This window comes from Trachinotus anak, unplaced genomic scaffold, assembly GCF_046630095.1.
Source record: "Trachinotus anak isolate AG129_WGS33_773 ecotype Australia unplaced genomic scaffold, CSIRO_AGI_Tana_v1 ptg000021l, whole genome shotgun sequence".
Classification (NCBI taxonomy): domain Eukaryota; kingdom Metazoa; phylum Chordata; class Actinopteri; order Carangiformes; family Carangidae; genus Trachinotus; species Trachinotus anak.
Window position 1 is genome coordinate 19,064,243 of NW_027273872.1, and position 18,255 is coordinate 19,082,497.

General features: G+C 40.7%; 2 protein-coding genes across 3 annotated transcripts; one reads left to right on the forward strand and one right to left on the reverse strand.

The window, feature by feature from the left end:
• Nucleotides 1–367: 367 nt before the first annotated feature.
• gpx3 (glutathione peroxidase 3) lies at nt 368–4,493 on the reverse strand. Its single transcript, XM_071457938.1, has 5 exons — nt 4,332–4,493; nt 2,315–2,465; nt 2,107–2,224; nt 1,450–1,549; nt 368–906 (listed from the first exon to the last, which is right to left on the reverse strand). Exons 1-5 carry the CDS (start codon nt 4,401–4,403, stop codon nt 685–687), a joined length of 663 nt encoding a protein of 220 aa, XP_071314039.1. The 5' UTR covers nt 4,404–4,493; the 3' UTR covers nt 368–684.
• Nucleotides 4,494–5,599: 1,106 nt separating this feature from the next.
• dctn4 (dynactin 4) lies at nt 5,600–15,057 on the forward strand. 2 transcript variants are annotated; one of them, XM_071457936.1, is made up of 14 exons: nt 5,600–5,804; nt 6,513–6,583; nt 6,736–6,914; nt 7,133–7,176; nt 7,623–7,730; nt 8,517–8,537; nt 9,069–9,142; nt 10,084–10,196; nt 10,293–10,402; nt 10,504–10,577; nt 11,193–11,247; nt 11,930–12,037; nt 13,405–13,502; nt 13,605–15,057. In XM_071457936.1, the coding sequence occupies exons 1-14, from the start codon at nt 5,670–5,672 to the stop codon at nt 13,822–13,824; spliced, it is 1,410 nt and encodes a 469-aa protein (XP_071314037.1). In that variant the 5' UTR covers nt 5,600–5,669; the 3' UTR covers nt 13,825–15,057. The 2 variants fall into 2 exon arrangements, with proteins under 2 accessions (XP_071314037.1, XP_071314038.1); XM_071457937.1 differs by lacking the exon at nt 8,517–8,537 and having other exon boundaries at nt 5,602–5,804.
• The last annotated feature ends 3,198 nt before the right edge of the window (nt 15,058–18,255 follow it).

Genomic DNA, 18,255 nt, shown 5'->3' on the forward strand with positions numbered 1-18,255 from the left:
AAAGGAACTAAATCCTGATGGATGAGAGCTGAATTGAGACATTAGCAGAATTGCACTTTGAAAGGTACGCTGTAATTACTGGCAGTTGTATTTTCTTGGTTTGTAGCCCCTTTTCTTTTTTTGCTGTAGGCAAAAGCACATGTGAGACTTTTTGTATTTGACTGGCTTAATAAATCTATTCTAAGTGTCCATTAGCATCTTACCCTGCTTATTCATGTTGATATTTTGTCAATTTTCTTTTTATTTTTTTATTGCAGGGTAGAAACATCAGGGGGCCACGAATTTGCTGCATCATGTTCACCTCTCCGTGACATAACACCCACAGTATAACAGTTGTTTCTCAAAAAGGAATGTCTGCACATCAGTGTGGTGTTCTCCATGATTTATTGGAAGTAATTAATGTTTCGGCTGTAATGGAAAACAGGTCCTGGGATGAGAAGATGACATGACGCTGTGGGATTGCAGGGCAGCCTGAATGCACTGAAGAGCTGGCCTGAGCCCCAGACTCCGAAGAGGCACCACAGAGTTCCTGTTTTCAAGCCTCCTCTTCATTTAACATGCCATCTTCATGTGTCAGAAACTGTTAACATTACTCCTGTTTACATTCTACCTTTACTCTACTTATCCTGTGCATCTCATTACAGTTACTTCATTACATTGACAATTCTCTACGATGAACCGGATCTAATTAAACAAATCCTGTGTGTAGCGTTGGAGCAGGTATTTATGAATGTCAGCTCGGACCTCAGAAATGTTGACAGTTGGGTGCCACCTCATTACAGGCTTCCCGTCCGGCCCCACCAGGAACTTCTCAAAGTTCCACTTAATGTCGCTGATTCTCAGAGGCTCCCAGAACAATCTGTTTGCAGTGTTACCAAAGTTGTCTCCAACTGGAGGGCAGACGTTCTGTGTGGCAGAAAGCACAGGACTATAATGGCAGCAATAATCACAACCTACTGATCTGCATGGGCGAACCTTGATGTGCTGTTTTGTTTTGTAAATCATTTACATAAAAGTAAAACAATCTACTGTTCATCCAGTACAATCACCAAACCAAGTGAGGAATTTTCAGCGGCTCGCAAATATTCAAACTAATAACTATTAATAACTGTTTATATTTGGGAATACGTCATACTGGGTTTGGCTGTGCGTATGCCTCTGTGCAGGGTGTGAATATATGTATACACTATTCACTGAACAAGAGCTGCCTGAGTGTGACTTATAAGGTCAAAAGTTACAGTCCTTTCTTTCCTACGTGTAATCTGACCGGAAAATCTTAAATAGCACCCTGCCTACGGTGACAAATGCTGAAAAAAATGAGATGATATTTCACTGAAGAGTCTGTGCACACCATTAGCAAAACACTTGATTTAAATCACCATAAAACATGCCACCTCTATTGATATATAGTGTAAAATTAAATTTTTTAGATTACACACAATAACTTACCTTAAGGAAAGTGAAAACCTCTTGCTCGTTTTTTCCATTCACATCACCTTTCTCAAACAGCGGGAAGTTTGGAACAAATCCATTGCCTGGTCTGACATGCCTGGAATCCACAAAGAGAGCAGCTTATCATCGGACATGCCTCTGAGCACTCTGTGGCCTGGCAGCTGCCCTAAATTCACTACAAGCTGAGCAAAACCACACAGTGCATTACAGAGGCTTTGCTATGGATATAAGATGACTGATGGAACCTGAGACACAAATTCTGTGTGTGAGAGGCTGCTAAGAGAAACTGATCTTATTGCCAAGGATGTTTTCCCTGATTAAATGAAGCTTTGTCGATTGACAGAGGATTTACCAATATTGCAAATTCCTCTCTACATTCACCTATGGAGGTTCTTATGTTGCAACACATTATAATATGTGTAAGCTTGTGACTGACACTTAGGGACCCCTCCTCTTTTCAGACTGGCTTCCAGCAGAAGACACTTTCAAGTTCCCAGAAAGCTGGCATTTGGTGATGCAAGATTTTTTTTCTACTGACAGAGATGATATATGTATAGTTTTGACCTCACTGTTGTTCTTTAGCTGGTTGTTTTACAGTGTTTTCGCTGCGGCTGACCAGAGATTGACTGGCATGGAAAAAGGAAGATTTCTCACTTCAAACCCAGCGGGATTTCATGATTTTGCCCCGGTTCCTGTTTCCCAAACTGGTTGCAGGGAAAGCCAAGAACAGTGAGTCCAAGTGGTTTCATATCTTCATGTAGTGCATTCAGGTCTGACAACAGAAAAGATCAGATGTCTTTTAGGTGGAGAAGCATATTCCCCCCCAGACACAATAAAGGAGGCTTGTTGTGCTGTTTCTTACCCATATACTGAAAGGTGTATCCTCAGTATGTAGCCACATTGACGATCAGGACACTCCTTCCTGTGTATTCGCTGAAGTTCACAGTGCGACTCCCGTTCAGAGTCTTTGCCTGGTATTTGTAAATGGTGCCATCTGTGGATGAGTCACACCGCTGGGGGTACAAATACAGGTCAAAGCAGGTTATATTTATTTTAACTGGCCATCAGCTAACACAGTTACCTAGTCCTTAGTGTAGTATTTTTGCACATAAAAGCTGCTTTTCCAGGTAGATGTGTGTGCAGAGAAACTCCCAAAACCAAACAAACAAACCAAACTGAACTTATTCTGCAGGACATTATATGCATATTATTTTTCCTTTTAAATTAATTTGTAGTGTTAGTGGTGAGGCGTCATCAACACAAATGCTCTGGCCAGTGGTTGGTCTTAACATGGATTATGTTTGATCATCAGTGGTGTGTTACATAACATTTCAGTCACCCACTCCTTTTAATGATTACTTTCATATGAGTCATTTCTAAACTAAATAAACTATTACTACATTTCTGCTTAACAAACATTAGTCACGAGCTTGTTTGTTGTGTAGAGGCAGAAAACCCAGGGGAACTGGAACTTTTCCTGGTGGTCTGAGGGTCGTTGTCGCCTGGGCCATGTTCAGTCAACTTGACTAGCGATAACATAAGCAGGGATGAGTTGAGAGACCTCTTGCGTCACCTCACCTGTGTACAACAGCTACCTCTGACCTGCCACACCACTGCTACTGCCCTGTCTTTCAACACTGAGCTTGTCTTTGATAATGGTCATCAATGACAATAATCATTTATTGTTGATGAGCAGTCTGAAAAAGAGAGTTCATAAAGCAGTCGTGATTTTTGTTAACCTTCATTTAGAGTGAGAGAGCACTGCAACTACTGCGCTTCACCTAAAGTTTCATGATGTAATAATAATAATAATAATAATAATAATAATAATAATAATAATAATAATAATAATGTTTCTGCCATGAAAATATATATCTTTGTGTTTTGGACTGGTAGATAGACAAGACAAGATATATTTTTGGCTTTGAGACATTTTAGATGATTAATCAAGAAACTAATCTACAGAGTTACTGAAAATAATTTATAGTTGTGGCTCTACATGAGTCCCATATACTTGATATTAGAAAAACACTGTCACTTTTCTTGCACCTCATACCTCTGTTGTTGTTATCAAAGTTAGACCACTGACATCTGCCCCACTACATAACACAAGCCCAGTGTCAACAGAGCAAAGGAACATTGCTCTCAAAGAGCCAGAGGCACTTAGTGCCAGATCTCAATTAATTTGTGCCTGAGTGTGTGTAATGAGACGTGGAAAACAAGCTCCAGAACTGTCTACAACAGGGCAGTAGAGGTCAAACTTTTCCATTATTTAAAACAATTGTTGCAGTTAATACACTTTAAATGTAGGCACTGGGTTAAAGTTTTAAGCACCATGGATCAGCAACTTACTAACTTCTTGTTGTAGGTGAGGTGAGTTTTCACATGAAGTCAACAATACATGAAAATGACTTTGAGGTGACACAATCACAATAAACACTTCAACAAAAATGTATTTGCAATGGTCACAGAGCTCAAAATAACACGTGTTAATATACCAACAAGTTATGTACCCAAGCGTCATCATACACTGAATGTGCTCAAACACCAATCATCAGTATGTGTACGCTATGAAAGAGGTCTGTTAATGATCTGGTTGAGTGGAGAAACATGGACACTTACATGAGGAACTTTCTCGAAAAACCTGGATAAAGCGCATCTGTTTATATAACGAGGCAGAAATAAGATAATCATTTTTAACATTCAAGTGAAATGATTACTGAGGTAAAAACCCCTGCGCACAGGCTGGTTGCAGCTGTCACAATTTTTAGCTCACAATCGACACATTCTCCATCACACAGCGCAGGTGTAGACGTCAGCCTGTCTCAGCTCGACAGGCCGGACATATCTTTGTGTCTTCGTGTCAGCAGGTGTCCTACCTGTGTGAACGTAGCCTCGGCGGGCCAGGGTCGGAGCAAACCGAGCAGCAGCAGCGGTACGAAGGGCCACATCGCGCCGTCTGTCCCCGACAACCCCGGCTGCTCTCTGAGGGCGTCTGTCCGCTTCTCCCTCAGGATAAATAAACCACTCTGGCGGGAGGCGGGACGGGGGCGGGGGGGGGGGGGGGGCACCGCAGCTGGCCGACATGACGCCCTCTGCTGACGTCATCCGCGTACACAATAGGCCTAAATGAGCGAGTGAGTGAATGAATGAATGAATGAATGAATACAGTATTAGTAGAAATCAGATGGATGGAAGCAAGATGATTACGACTTTTCTTCTAGTATCACTGCATTTACACAATGAGCAACCAGTGTTTGATTGTGCATCAGCAGAGCTTTTTATTAGCCCACTCAGTTTACTTTTAATGTGTAGGGTAATGTTTATTTTGTTTATATATATATATATATATATATATAAACAAAATAATGCTCTCCCTTAACATCCACTTTCCCTAATTAAGACAATCTACCAAAAATAAGGCAAACCCAGTTGCTGTCTGTGTGTGTCTGTCATACCTGGTGCTTAACCTGCTGTGAACATGCATAAACAGCATTCAGCTTAGCTTGACTGAACTGTGGTGAATACGAGGGTATGCGTCACCTCTCCTGTAAAGAGGAGAAATACTGTTGGTTTAATTTTCATTCATGGATCATTTCACAGTTCTGGGATCAGCTGTTGCCATGCTGAGCTGGTTCTTGGCCTTATGCCCTGTGGGTGGCTGACAGACCTCTTTTCAATCCAGTTAGAGTACCTCATATTTTACAGTGCCAATATCTATATTGTCCCACTAAGGTGCAGGCTTTCTGTTGCAGGGTAATATCCAAAAAGGATAACATATCAAATTATCATAAGACACTGGCAGTGGAAACTTGTGATGCTGGTTATATTTTGTTAAAGTGGAACCATGCTGAAGTTGCCTTATGAAATGTTGTGTTTGCATACTGCAGCCTATGCACTATGCAGCTATGTAGCATGGTGTGGGGTCATCCCTGTCTTTCACTGACTTCCTTCTCCCTAAACTTAAAAACTGTCACATCAGCACTTCAAACAGGGCCTCTGGCTTTAGGGGCTCCATGATCCCTTGGCCCGCTGGGTCTGTGCCAATAATCCTCGTCCATGGTGCTAGTTGACTTACCATGCAGTTTCCGCATATCACCACATGAGGTCGACACTGGGCGAGCCATGTTTTTACTGAGAGGCCAGAGCGACCAGCGGTGACATCAGTAGCGGCAGCGCTGACACTGAGCCCTCGGACTCAGCTGCACAGCGCAGAGATGGCGTCCCTTCTGCAGCCGGATAGAGTTGTCTATCTGGTTCGTGGAGAGAAAAGGATCAGAGCCCCTTTATCTCAACTTTATTTTTGTCGCTACTGTAGTGAGCTACGATCTCTGGAATGTGTGTCTCATGAGGTACGTTAACGTTTTCCCTTACTGCGCTCTGGTTATGACGAGCTAGCTGTTAGCTTCATTTAGTCGGCGGCTACTTTGTTGTTAGCCGGCTAGCTAGTAGCTTTGACAGGTAGGCGGGGTTTGCTCAACCTTCTCGCGCATTCCATTGGTTAATCGCCTTTCAATCACGACAGTCTCCTCATCTCATTGGCTGTAGCCGACGGTTTCCCTTCCAACTTCCGTTGGAGTTAGCGTTATGCATAGAACAAGCTAAAGCTTATTAGCTCTTGGTATTCTTCGAGTTTAACGTCAAACTGTACGGTTAGTTCACATATAAAGGCTATAACCAGTATATCCGTAAAGTGAAACGAATTGTTTTGACGTTGGTCCACCCCAGCTAACGTCCTCGTCGTCAAAAAGGAGCCTGTTAACGTGGCTAACAGTTATGGACACCACACCCACAGTGATACAGATTTTTCTTCAATAGCAACTTCACGTTCATAGTCAGAGGTTTTTTCTCTGTAAACATGTGACACCTCATATGCAACACCATGAAAAATATATTCAGTTCTCCTCCCCCACTGTCTAAATAAATGACGATCGTATAAGGTTAGTCTTGTTTTATTTACGACAACAACGACAATCAGGAACCCAGTGTAAAATAAAGTTTAAGATGTGGATGCAGAGTTTGGCTGACTCCTAACCTGCACCCCTGTCTCTGGTGATTAGGTGGATTCCCATTATTGTCCAAGCTGTCTGGAGAACATGCCATCTGCAGAGGCTAAACTTAAAAAGAACAGGTGAGGCTGAGGTGCAGATATATAGAGAAAGCTACATTTCTGCACAGCACTCATTTAGGTCCTTTTTTATCTATCTGGTGGCCTGACTTCAACTTATTTATGTCGCTGATAACCTTTTATTCATTCCTGACCATCTGTGTGCTCTACTGTAGGTGTGCAAACTGTTTCGACTGCCCATGCTGCATGCACACGCTGTCCACTCGGGCCACCAACATCCCATCTCCTCTGCCTGATGATCCTACCAAGACAGCCATGAAGAAGGCCTATTATCTGGCCTGTGGCTTCTGTCGCTGGACCTCCAGGGATGTGGGAATGGCTGACAAATCAGTTGGTGGGTGCTGATATAATGTAGAAATATTAATGTTGTTGGAATTATTTTCAAAACTTCACAACCATCAGCACTGCCAAAACACTACCTTGTCTTAAAAGTTCTGTTGTAACTCAATAGCTGCTCATCAGTTCAGATCATGAAAAAGGGTGTTTTGCTATGTATTTGCTCCCCATGACTGTCTTAAGTCTAATGTTTTGGTGTGTTTTTGTTCACTGTAGCCAGCGGTGGATGGCAGGAACCAGAGACCCCTCATTCTCAGCGAGTAGGTTTCCCCCTGTGGTCATTTTAATTCCTCGAGTTGCTCACATGTTTCCTGATCATGCATTGCTTGTTTTTCAATAAATGTGTCTCAGAATAAGCGACACCCACAGATAGCAAAAGCAAACTATGTGGCTACTTTTTTCTTTAGGCCACAAATGTGGCACAAACAACAAGTTATAAAAGTCCCTTTTAATTTTTTTTTATTTTTTTTTTATAATTTAAGTGGTTATTAAAGCAAATTATGTTCTATAATTGTACCAAGTGTTTCTTTCAGTGATTGTCATCGTAGCTGTTTAGTATTATGCACTTTTTCCACATTGCACAAGTTAAGTTGTAATCTGGCCAAAGTCTTCATTTTTTCTGTTTCATCTTTCTTAAAAAAAAAACAAACAAAAAACCATAAAGTACTGATTACCAGTTTCTGGGTTGAATTTTTGTTGCCTACAGATCAACAAGCTGATTGAGTATTACCAGCAGCTGGCCCACCGAGAGAAGCAGGAGAGAGACAGGAAGAAGTTGGCCAGGAGACGACAGTGCATGCCTCTGGCGTTCTCGGTACTCTGCTCCAGTTCAAAAATCCACATCGTCTTCCTAACCTTCTTTAAATGTCAAACAGCTGTTGTCTCATTGTAATTTGTTATGGAATGTGTTGGTACTGGTGTAGGTAAAATCAACAATTTTCAAGATGAATTTGCTACAGATATTCTCCTAAATCTCAGTATTATGAACCTGTGTGTACGGCCATTGAATGTGTATTTGTCATTAAGGATATAAGATTAGCACACCCTTAACCAAAACAGGAGGGAATAATTAGCTATATTGGCTGCTGTAATTTTGGTTGAAGTGCAACTTTCACACCATGTCCATACTTTGGTGGATAAATATGAAGGTGCTATTTACATGTTGAACAACATTTTCAAGTTGCTGTTAAAAAGTTCTCTGTCCACATTTAAATTTCAGAACAACAGAAAAAAAGACAGCTTAGTGTGTCTAAAAGACCAAAACAGAGCAGGAAATTTACACTTTTAAATTAAGTCACCCTGGTGTGGACATGATCTTTATGCTTTTTGAGCTTATTGGCACGTTTTACACCTCTTTGCATTCTGCTTTTACAATAACTAAGATTCAGTAGTGCAAACCAGTCTCTCTTGTGTTGTATCAGTACCATTTTAAACAGCTAAGCTGCGATGTCCTGCTGTTGTTTTCCATCATTGATGCAATTCTGTTGCATGTCACCAAATGCCACTAATGTTTGCTAAATCGCTTTGGTTTCACCTGGTTCTTAATTCTCTCTTTTTTTCTTTGCTTATGCACTCTGATATTTTGGTTTTTACCCCCCAGCAACACACTATTCATGTGGTGGTGAGTTGTATTTTTCACAACTTGAGTAGTCTCATCTTTATAGTAGCACTGTCTTCTCTTTACATCTGTTCCTGTCTAATCCGTTTCTAAGTGACCTCACAGATCACATGAATGCCTCCTTGGGTAAATGAGACGGAGATCTACACAATAGGAGCCTTCATGTTGGTTAGAGGGAGAGAAGAAATACACGATTGAGTAACCAGATCAAAAATATTTTTCGTAATCATTAAATCCTGAGCCCTCAGTCTGTCAGAGTTGATTCTCTCCTTCTATCCTGGGCAGAAAGGCTCCTGTTATTGTCTCTCACCACAGGACAGATGAAATTGTTTTGGCTTATTTATTGTTGTTGTGTTTTTTTTGTAATGTAAAATACAGTTTCTTTCCATTTTTGTGTATAAAAGTTCATATGAACTCCTGACTTAGTCATGTAGAAAAATAGCTGTAGCTGCAGATTAATAATGGTTGTCAGTCCTCTTTAATTTTGAGTCATCAAAATGCCTGATCTGTTTTTTCCCCCCCAAATTCACTCAGGAAAAATATGGCCTTGGAACCAGACTGCAGAGGCAGAGGTCTGGAGCTCCCATATCAAGCCTGGCGGGCCTTTCGTGAGTGGTCTTTTGTCAGATAATGGGAATTGCTGCTGCTTTGACTCCACACACAGAACTTTTTTTTTTCCTGGTAAAACTTGTGTAAATTTAAAGGACAACTCTCCTGGGTTTCCGTGTTTCAGCTCATTAACTACACATTGTGTATGTATATATTATTGGTGACTTAGATTAATTGACTTCTAACCTTCCAGCACCCATTGTTTCATTAATTTCAGTGTGTCAGGAAAATCAATTTGCAGAGCCTTGAAACCTTGGCTTGAGATACATAGGTAATCCATCACAGTGAACAGTTCATCACCCTTATTTTTTCTCAAAGTTTCATCATTACCTTTTAGTAATATGGTATGTAGCAGGGATCATTTTTAAATCTCTTTACTGCAATGCATTCAAGGACCCTCCTTAACATCTGAAAAGTTATGATTGGCACTGTATTGACAAATGTAAATCAGGCAAGGACACCATGAAAACAATAATGGAAATATTGTATTTTGCTTTAAAAGTTTGGCATTCAGTGGTCACATCGAAAATCTTGGATGTTGAAGCATCTTTGAAGGCACCATCGCAGAGTTCTCAAAAGTCTCTTTTCCCAACTGCATAACCATGCAACTTAATGTGTCTGTGACCCAAAAAATATATAATATAGCTACTGAACTGTTAACTGGATTGCCTACCTCAAATGTCTCTCAAGTGTTTCCTTTGAAAATGCTTAGCGGTAATGTACTGTAAGATACAGGTTAAGTTAATGACAGAGTCAGGGTGCTAAAACCCCCCCAAAACAACCTGTACTGTTGGTTGTAATGTGCATGTGGTTTTAAGTATTGCAAACATGAGGAAATCTCACTGCTTTACAGTGTTGTCAGCTTTCAGTTTACATTAAATGCCATCATTAGCAGAGATGCAACAGAGTGTTGACAGCAGTATTTGTGTAACTCCACTAGCCTTAAAGAGGGTGAGGACCAGAAGGAGATCACCATCGAACCTGCCCAGGCCCTTGATGAAGTGGAGCCCCTGCCTGAAGATTGTTATACCAGGCCCATCAGTTTACCGGAGGGTAAGATCTCTCTTCCAAACTTGTTAAACAATAATTATAACTTAAGTCTCTTTAATTGAGGTTAAGTTGAATCTGCGTTTTGCTGCGCCCTCTTAGTGACCACGCTGCGCCAGCGGCTTCTGCAGCCTGACTTCCAGCCTGCGGGGGCATCTCAGCTCCACCCCAGACACAAACACCTTCTGATGAAGCGCTCACTGCGCTGCAGGGTCAGTACCACTTCAGAGTTTTACTCCTCTGTATCAGTCAGTGTTTGTTGCTTTTATGTAGATCACATGAAGATAATAATGTTCGTAATTTCCTCCACCAGAAATGTGAGCACAACTTGAGCAAGCCAGAGTTTAATCCGACTTCAATCAAATTTAAAATTCAGCTGGTGGCTGTGTGAGTATTGGTCATCATGTCTGAAATGTGTGTCCATTATCCTGTTGAACACATTTTTTCACTTAATTAAAAATCTAAATCTGCCTCAAGCCTGATGTAGTTTAATTAGATTAGTACATGCTTGGGGAAATTGTTCATGCACATGTGTTTAGTTTAATGTTAAACACATTTTGTTATTTTAAAATGGTTTTTACATTAACTCTAATTTCTTCTGCAAAATAAATCATTGCTTGTATAAACTGTAATGTGGAAATCCACACAAATAGCACGACAATGTTTGAAGGAGTTGCTTCAATAGTCGCTTTTTAACAAGCATCAGCAAAAATCACATGAATCACCAAATATAGCATCAGTTTTGAAAAGTCTAGAGTGAGTGTTTGATTTTTTCCTGTTAATGAGTTTTCACTGGACTCAATCATTTTTCTGTTTTGCTTTTTCTTTGCTGTGGTAAATTTGACTCATTCTACATTTACTTGATTTTTTTAGCTGTAGTAAAGAAAAAGGTGCTGTTTTCAGTTTTCACCTTTTGATTAATATATTTGAATGTGTTGAGTGCTGCAAATGTGTTTGAATGTTACAGTGTATTGATTGGCCTTCTGCCTATTCCCACCACAGGAGTTATATCCCTGAAGTGAGAATTATGTCCATTCCAAACCTCCGGTACATGAAGGTCAGTGTGTGCACTAGTTCTGGCATAGGGAATATATCTTTTACATGTTTTATTCATTATGTTCATAATCTTAATCCTCAACCTTCAGTCCGTGACATGCAAGTGTCAATTTTTATTGTTCTAAGGTGAAATTAACTCTACAGCCAAGGTATAAGCCTACCACTTTATACCAGAGACGAACAGGACTGTATTAACTGCTGTGAAGACTGCCATTCAAACAATGAGCCTATCCAAAAAAAGAAGACAGTGAAAGAGTACACAAGCAATTAACAATTGAAAGCAATATAACAGAATTACACCAGGAACAAGATGATGAAAATTCATTTGATCAAAGTGCAGAGACCAATATTACAGTGTATCCTGGTCAGAGTGAGTAGCTTTAATTTAAGACTGGGATGTGAATCAGATGAGAAGGATTGCATCTGTTTAATACTTGTTATGGGCAACAATGTGATGCCAGGAGATTGGTGTACTTGTACCAGGGAGAGTCTGGAAAGCTTTTAGCCATAACCCATTCTTCAGCAAGAATCCCCTCGTCCCCAGACATTTCACTGAGGTATTAAGACTTCCCTTTGTTAGTGGTCAAAAGAAGACCTGAGTGTTACACGAAGCCTTGCATAGCCTTTTAAGTGAACTCATTCAGCTTTGAGAGGTTTCAGTCTTTTTTCCCCACTCTATTTAGGAGAGCCAAGTGCTGCTGACTCTGACCAACCCAGTGGAGAACATCACCCACGTCACATTGGTTGCTTGTGAGGAGGAAGATCCTGATGACATCAACAGTACTGCCAAGGTATTTGTCTATAGTTTCAAAAACATGTCAGCGTTGTGGTTGGGAGAACGCCCTCCCCACATGGTGGCCAAACATCAATGAATGGAGCTGGACTGGTGGAGAGAGCATCATCTCTTTCTTCTTGAATAATACAAGGAAAGGGCACAGTTACAGATTGTGGCACCTGCCTTTTCTTAAATATTTCATGTTATATTGAACGGTATTGCCTGAATCCTACCAGCGAGCCTCAGAGAGTGCAGGCTGGTCAGTGCTAGTTATTTAAGGAATAATTAGCATCATCTCATATACAGAGCAGTTGGGGTTTTTACCTCCATATGTCAGCTGTCACACGCACAGCTAAGAGTGCGGCGTTCCTGTGGAAAAATTTACGCTGAGTTGCCAGCAGCTGCTGCGAGGACCTCAGTGACTACAGACTGTTTGTCTTGGCCTCTTTAGTGATGAAGTCATGGGCCTGGCTGGGTAAGGAAGTGCTCCTGGCCAAAACAGAGCATCTTCATGAGCCCTTTCAATTCACATTATGTTCAAACAAAATGTGCGGTCTTGTCATTCTGCTTGATCTGATATTCACCTGGGGGGGCAGAGCAAACCACATCGAGCCATGCTTGGTTGATTTCATCGACCCATTCTTCCCAAGGCTGGGTTTGCTCACCTATTACACATATATTATGTATTTAATCTCTACACTCTGTAGATTTGTTGATGGCTGTGTTGATACATTTTTTTTTACTAGTAAATGTGACTCAAATTACTTTTTGTCTGCACACACGACACAGGCATATTGACTCAGCAATGTGAGCACATAAACCAGATGAACCCGTCTAGATTTGTGACACTTGAAATATGATGATATGACGAGTGAGATAAACAACTAGTCCTTTTGAGTGGCGAAACTGTTCATTTAGAATTACTGATGTGATTATTGACTATTACAAATACTGAAAATGTGATTATAACTGATGGATAGAATAAATCTCATCCACAGAGCCCCAAGCTCAAAAGATTGTATCTTATTGTAACTTAATCTTAATTTTGAAAGTATTGTATTGTACTGTAGGCCGGTGATATAAGGATAACTGAATTGTTTGTTGTTCATGCAACTTAAAAAGCCATACAGTTATTTATGTTTATATGCTGCGCAAAGGTTGAGCCGAAAAAAAACGAAATACAGGTTATACTGAAATAAAAATTTTGGGTGAGCCATAGTAGTGCTCAAATTTCATAACTACTAAAAAAGTCTTAAAAATTGAATATTTTTAGCTCTGTACAATCAATCAGATATCAAGACACATTGTAAATTTACATTAGCATGTTTTATAAGTGGAAAAAGGTGCATATAAAATCTGTAAAAGCTGTATATTTTTTTATAGGTTATAGTACCCAGCAAGGAACTGGTCTTGGCAGGAAAAGATGCTGCTGCAGAGTATGATGAACTGGCTGAACCTCAGGACTTCCAGGATGACCCAGAGTAAGTTATAAACACACACACACACACACACACACACACACACACACACACAGAATTAATAGTGTGAAGTAACTCCTATCCTGATCTCTTTCCTCTCCTTAGTGTTGTTGCCTTCAGGAAATCCAACAAGATTGGTTTCTTCATCAAAGTGATCCCTCAGAAAGAAGAGGATGTGGACGTCACTGTTTCACTTAAGATCAGACATGACTTCCGCAACCTTGCAGCTCCCATCAGGCCGAGCGAGGAGGGAGCCGACAACACCACTGAGGCTATTTGGCTCACACACCATGTGGAGCTGAGGCTGGGACCCCTTGCTCCCTGATCATGAATACTCTGTTTGCTCTCAGACAGTCCCAGAGTCCTAGTGTTGGGTTCTTTGAACTAATTTCTTTCAACTGTGGGATTTATTTAATTTAAAAGTGATTTCTGATTCTGCTTATTGATGCGTGAGAATGATAATAGATGTACCATACATACAACTGTTCTCAGTGTTTTGTTTTAAGTTGCATCTTCAGATACATTGTGGAACATACAGTGATTTAATGATAGCTCCCTGTGCTGCCCACTTTATAAAACTATATGACACCATGGCTGACTGCAGACCAACTGATACATGCATCAAGTTTAGTTCTTTTGCTTCTTTCACTGTTGCTACATGCATTGCCAATATGTTGTATTTCACTGCTTTATAATTATCCTGAGCTAGATACTGTACCATCTATCAGTAAACAAGTGGTTTTAGTGTGATTACTTACAGAAAACAAAACCTTATATATACAGTATATATGATTACTTCTTAAAATTGTCAAGTTGTTTTGATTAAAAATGCCACATTTGCTGTTGCTGGAATGTGAGAAAGGATTTTTCACAATGTTACATAGAGTGTTTTCTCCCAGCCTGTCACCACACTTAAAGAATATGTTGTCTTATGAAATGTCTGAGCAGTTTATGTTCAAAGATGAAAGTGAGTGGTTATATGTTAATATAACAATGAGATTGTAGAAATAGTAGAGAGTAGGTTAAGTGGAGTCCATGAGCAGAATCAGAAACCGTAACTGAGAACAATCTGAACTATTCCCAACTGTGCAGCACACACCCACCTCTGCGCTTCTATCTTGTGAATCCCTGTCAACATCCTTTTCTGCAGACAATAGTATGGTATTAACTCGCATGCTTCAACTATAGTAAATATCACATGTTAGACAATGTCATCCCAGTTACTGATCCTGTACCGTTTTCCTATCAGAAAGGTTGTCTTTGGCTTGAAGGTGATAACCTGCCCATAAGTCACACAGTAACTGTTATCAGCACTGAGGGGAGGATGTATAGTACGCTCTGTAAATTACATGAGGTGTTATCAGTTTAATGTGTTAAGACACTCATTTTTCTTGATTTGAAAATGTATCTTTGGTTTGTGGACATCACTGACCTCCCTGTCAGTGTGTGTCAATAGCTGCTGTTCTGTTTGGTCTCAAGTGTGTAAACTTAGTAAAAACAGAGCCTTACAACACAGTTAATCTTCTGTACTGGCTAATAAAATAATGTGATACTGTAACAGACCTCTTAACTGTCTTTTTTTTTATCAAGAGCTGACATGACTTTTAAAGCAGTATGAATTTTGGCTCTCGACTGTGTGACGTATGCACTCTTGTGTCCTTTGTGCTATATTCAATTGCACCACAGGATGGTGCTATAGGCAAACACTTTTTAGATAGTTGATACTTGGAGCATTCAGGGACATGCGCTTTTCATTGTGATCTTGAATAAATATACAAGCTGAAACAGTACATCTGATAATAGTAATGTATTTGACTGCGAAGGCACAAGGTATTCTGAGCCAGACGGAACCATTTTAACAGAAGTCCAAGCTAAGCTGGGTCTTTTTTTTCAGGATGAGTCATGAGGATAAAATGTCTGTCAACACTGACAACATAATGGAATTTGTGTTCTAAGAGACACCATTTTGTATTTAGCTCATATCAGTTTTGTTCAGTGATGGTTTGCACACATGGGCGGACAGTTTATTGCCCCTGAAAAGGCAGATCAGATGTGTGTGATGCAGGCCTGTTGCAGCTCTCCAATGAGGCTCGTCTGCAGTGTAAACAGGCCCGCTGTGATTTTCTTTTATCTTCCACAGATATAAACAGCTCAGAAGCGTGGCCTGTGTGAGAGCCATAAATCATTCCTGAAGATGAGGTAATAAAGCACGCGGGGTGAGTTTTTACCACTGAAAAAGGCCAGACTCCCACTTCAAGCACAGCTGATGATAGCAGTAGCTGACTTCCAGTGGTGTACTCTATATGCACTTGGTGGGGAGGGGGCATTGCTGCCTTGCTGGGAATATCACATTTTATTAAAAAAGATTAACATTCGCTACACTGAACTTGTATACATAGTCAGGGCCGTAATTTAATTTAGATGAATAGAGAAGACAGTGATTGAAGATGACGGAATTGCATATGGCGTATAGGGACTGATGGAGTATACTTATAACTGAGTCATAAGCAGACCTTGAATGATCCCCAAAAACACTGTCTGGAAGACAAATTCTGGATTCCTCTGGCCAGGATAATATTTTCCTGGATCACGGCTCAAATTATTTCATGCTCAGCATCAGCATGTTCTTATTTGTAGAACCTTACACTGTAAACGGCGCAGAAATTTGACCTGTGACCATGTTATGGGGATTAGAAATTAATATCAGGGTCTTTTCAGCAGCACTCTGTAAATTAGGAGATTATTCAAGGACTTCTTCATTTCATGTCTCTCCTTTCTTTTTCCTCTGTTTTCCTCTTTTGAAGACTAACCTCATTATTTATAAAGACAGTGTCGGCCAGCCTTGACCAGATGAAAGATTCCGCACTGAATTACAAGTTTGACTGCACCCAGGACCTTTCCACAATTACGTCATCGCCCAACCACCAGTAACTCACCCGCAGAAGATGACAGAAGCAAGCAAAAGAGGAGAAAAGCTACACCTCAACAGAGGCAATAAATTCCCTCCATCTAATAAAAAGCTGGGACACACAGTAGAAACTTGAATGACTACATTTCTCAATGCACTACCCTTCTCATGGATCAACTGTCAGTGCGTACTGTACATGCATGAGGATAAAGGTGTGTTTTCTCCATTAGATTTGTCAGGTGGATAGATATTTCCAATATAATCCTCAGAGGAGTCTCCATTTTCCGCTGCTTATGGACCACAATGGTTTGGACATGTCCTGCCTCTGGGCATGAGGAGGAGAAGTACAACAGACCCAGGAATTCATTTTATTCACAGCCCTCTTTCTTTGGGTCGAACAGTAGGCCTGGAGGTGCCCTGAGTGATTAATCACCTCCTTCATTTTCTGCTCACCAGACCATCATCCGGTTAATTAGAGGTAATTGATGATGTCTACCCGCATGAATAACAGTAGGCATTTGGGCTTCCAAAGCTGGGGAAGCCAAACCTGTGAAACCTTAGCTTTTCAGAAGGGAAAAAAACCCCTCTTTCTCCACCAGTGCTCTTTTTGTCATTTTCTTTCCATCTCCCTCTCATTTCCTCTGACTTTCACTCTCAGTCTTCATTCAGATGGCTGTAGGTAGGTTGGAATGTTGACTTTGGACGCACGATTGAATAAGATAGCTCTGAGAAAGCAGCTGACCCTCGATACCCCCTCTGAGCCCCCGTCCGCCTTAACTGACAGAGATGCAGACCGCAGGCCCAGTCTCATGCTCTCATTTAGTATTTGCTCAGTTGCGATACGTGTTTGAGGGTACACATATGTAAGCACCCCGAGCTAGGGCCAGTGCTGCAGACTTGGACCTCAGGGGAACCGCCACAACCATTGGAGGAATGGAAGTCTGCTTTTTGCTCAATAACTTCCCACTCAATGAAAACACCACAGTAGAAGTGACCTCAAATAATCAGGGCTAGTCTTGTTAGGTGAAGGAAATAATACCGTAAGTTTTGAGTGGCCCCTTTTGTGACATCAGCACTCAAAAAACATGCTTTGACCTTCCCTACAGAAGGGAGCACTGTGACCAAATGATTGTGAATGTTGGGTTGTCAGTTTTGGAAATTGTTGGGCACAGCTGCCCCCAAAGTCCAACATTATAGAGTTATTGTAAGCTATTCCACCACCTAATAAGGGATTCTTTAAAAACATACAGGGTACTTAGGGCTGATTAGCATGTTATATCTCATTTGTTTCATACGTACACAAACAACTTTACTCTTTGTTTTTTGTGTGGATTCAAAAAGAAGATATGGTTTGTTAATTAGCTTTAGAGGTGCTGGTGGGTGGATTCTGTTGTCTATAGACAAAGCTAGGCTAACTGTTTCCCTGTTTTCAGTCTTTAAGCTAAGCTAAGCAGCTGCAGGCTCCATATTTAATGACAGATATGAGAGTGGTATCAATCTCAGCCAAAAGCGAACAAGCATATTTCCCAAAATACTATTCTTTTAATAAGACGATATTCTTGCAAGCACTTACACCGTGTGCTCAGCAAGTGTTGTCTTCCTACCATAAAGATCAACTTGGGCAGTAACGCTGCCAATATTGAATCACGCCTTGGTCTGAACTTTCCAAAAGACTTATCTGTGCACAGACACATTATTCTGGTCACAGGATATTTTGTCCTGGAACACAAATGTCACTAATTTATTTGCTTGTAATAGCAAACAGAGCGAGGCTTGATTTCCTTTGACATTTACAGAAAAGAGTCATGCATTTCTGCACCTGCCACACTAAGATCTTAATACAGTGAT

Bases quoted from the DNA above. Each gene is read 5' to 3' on its own strand.
- dctn4 (XM_071457936.1), top strand. From the start codon at position 5,670: ATGGCGTCCCTTCTGCAGCCGGATAGAGTTGTCTATCTGGTTCGTGGA. The intron at 12,038-13,404 runs GTATTTGTCTAT...ATTTTTTTATAG, and splicing joins ACATCAACAGTACTGCCAAG to GTTATAGTACCCAGCAAGGA. The intron at 13,503-13,604 runs GTAAGTTATAAA...TCCTCTCCTTAG, and splicing joins GACTTCCAGGATGACCCAGA to TGTTGTTGCCTTCAGGAAAT.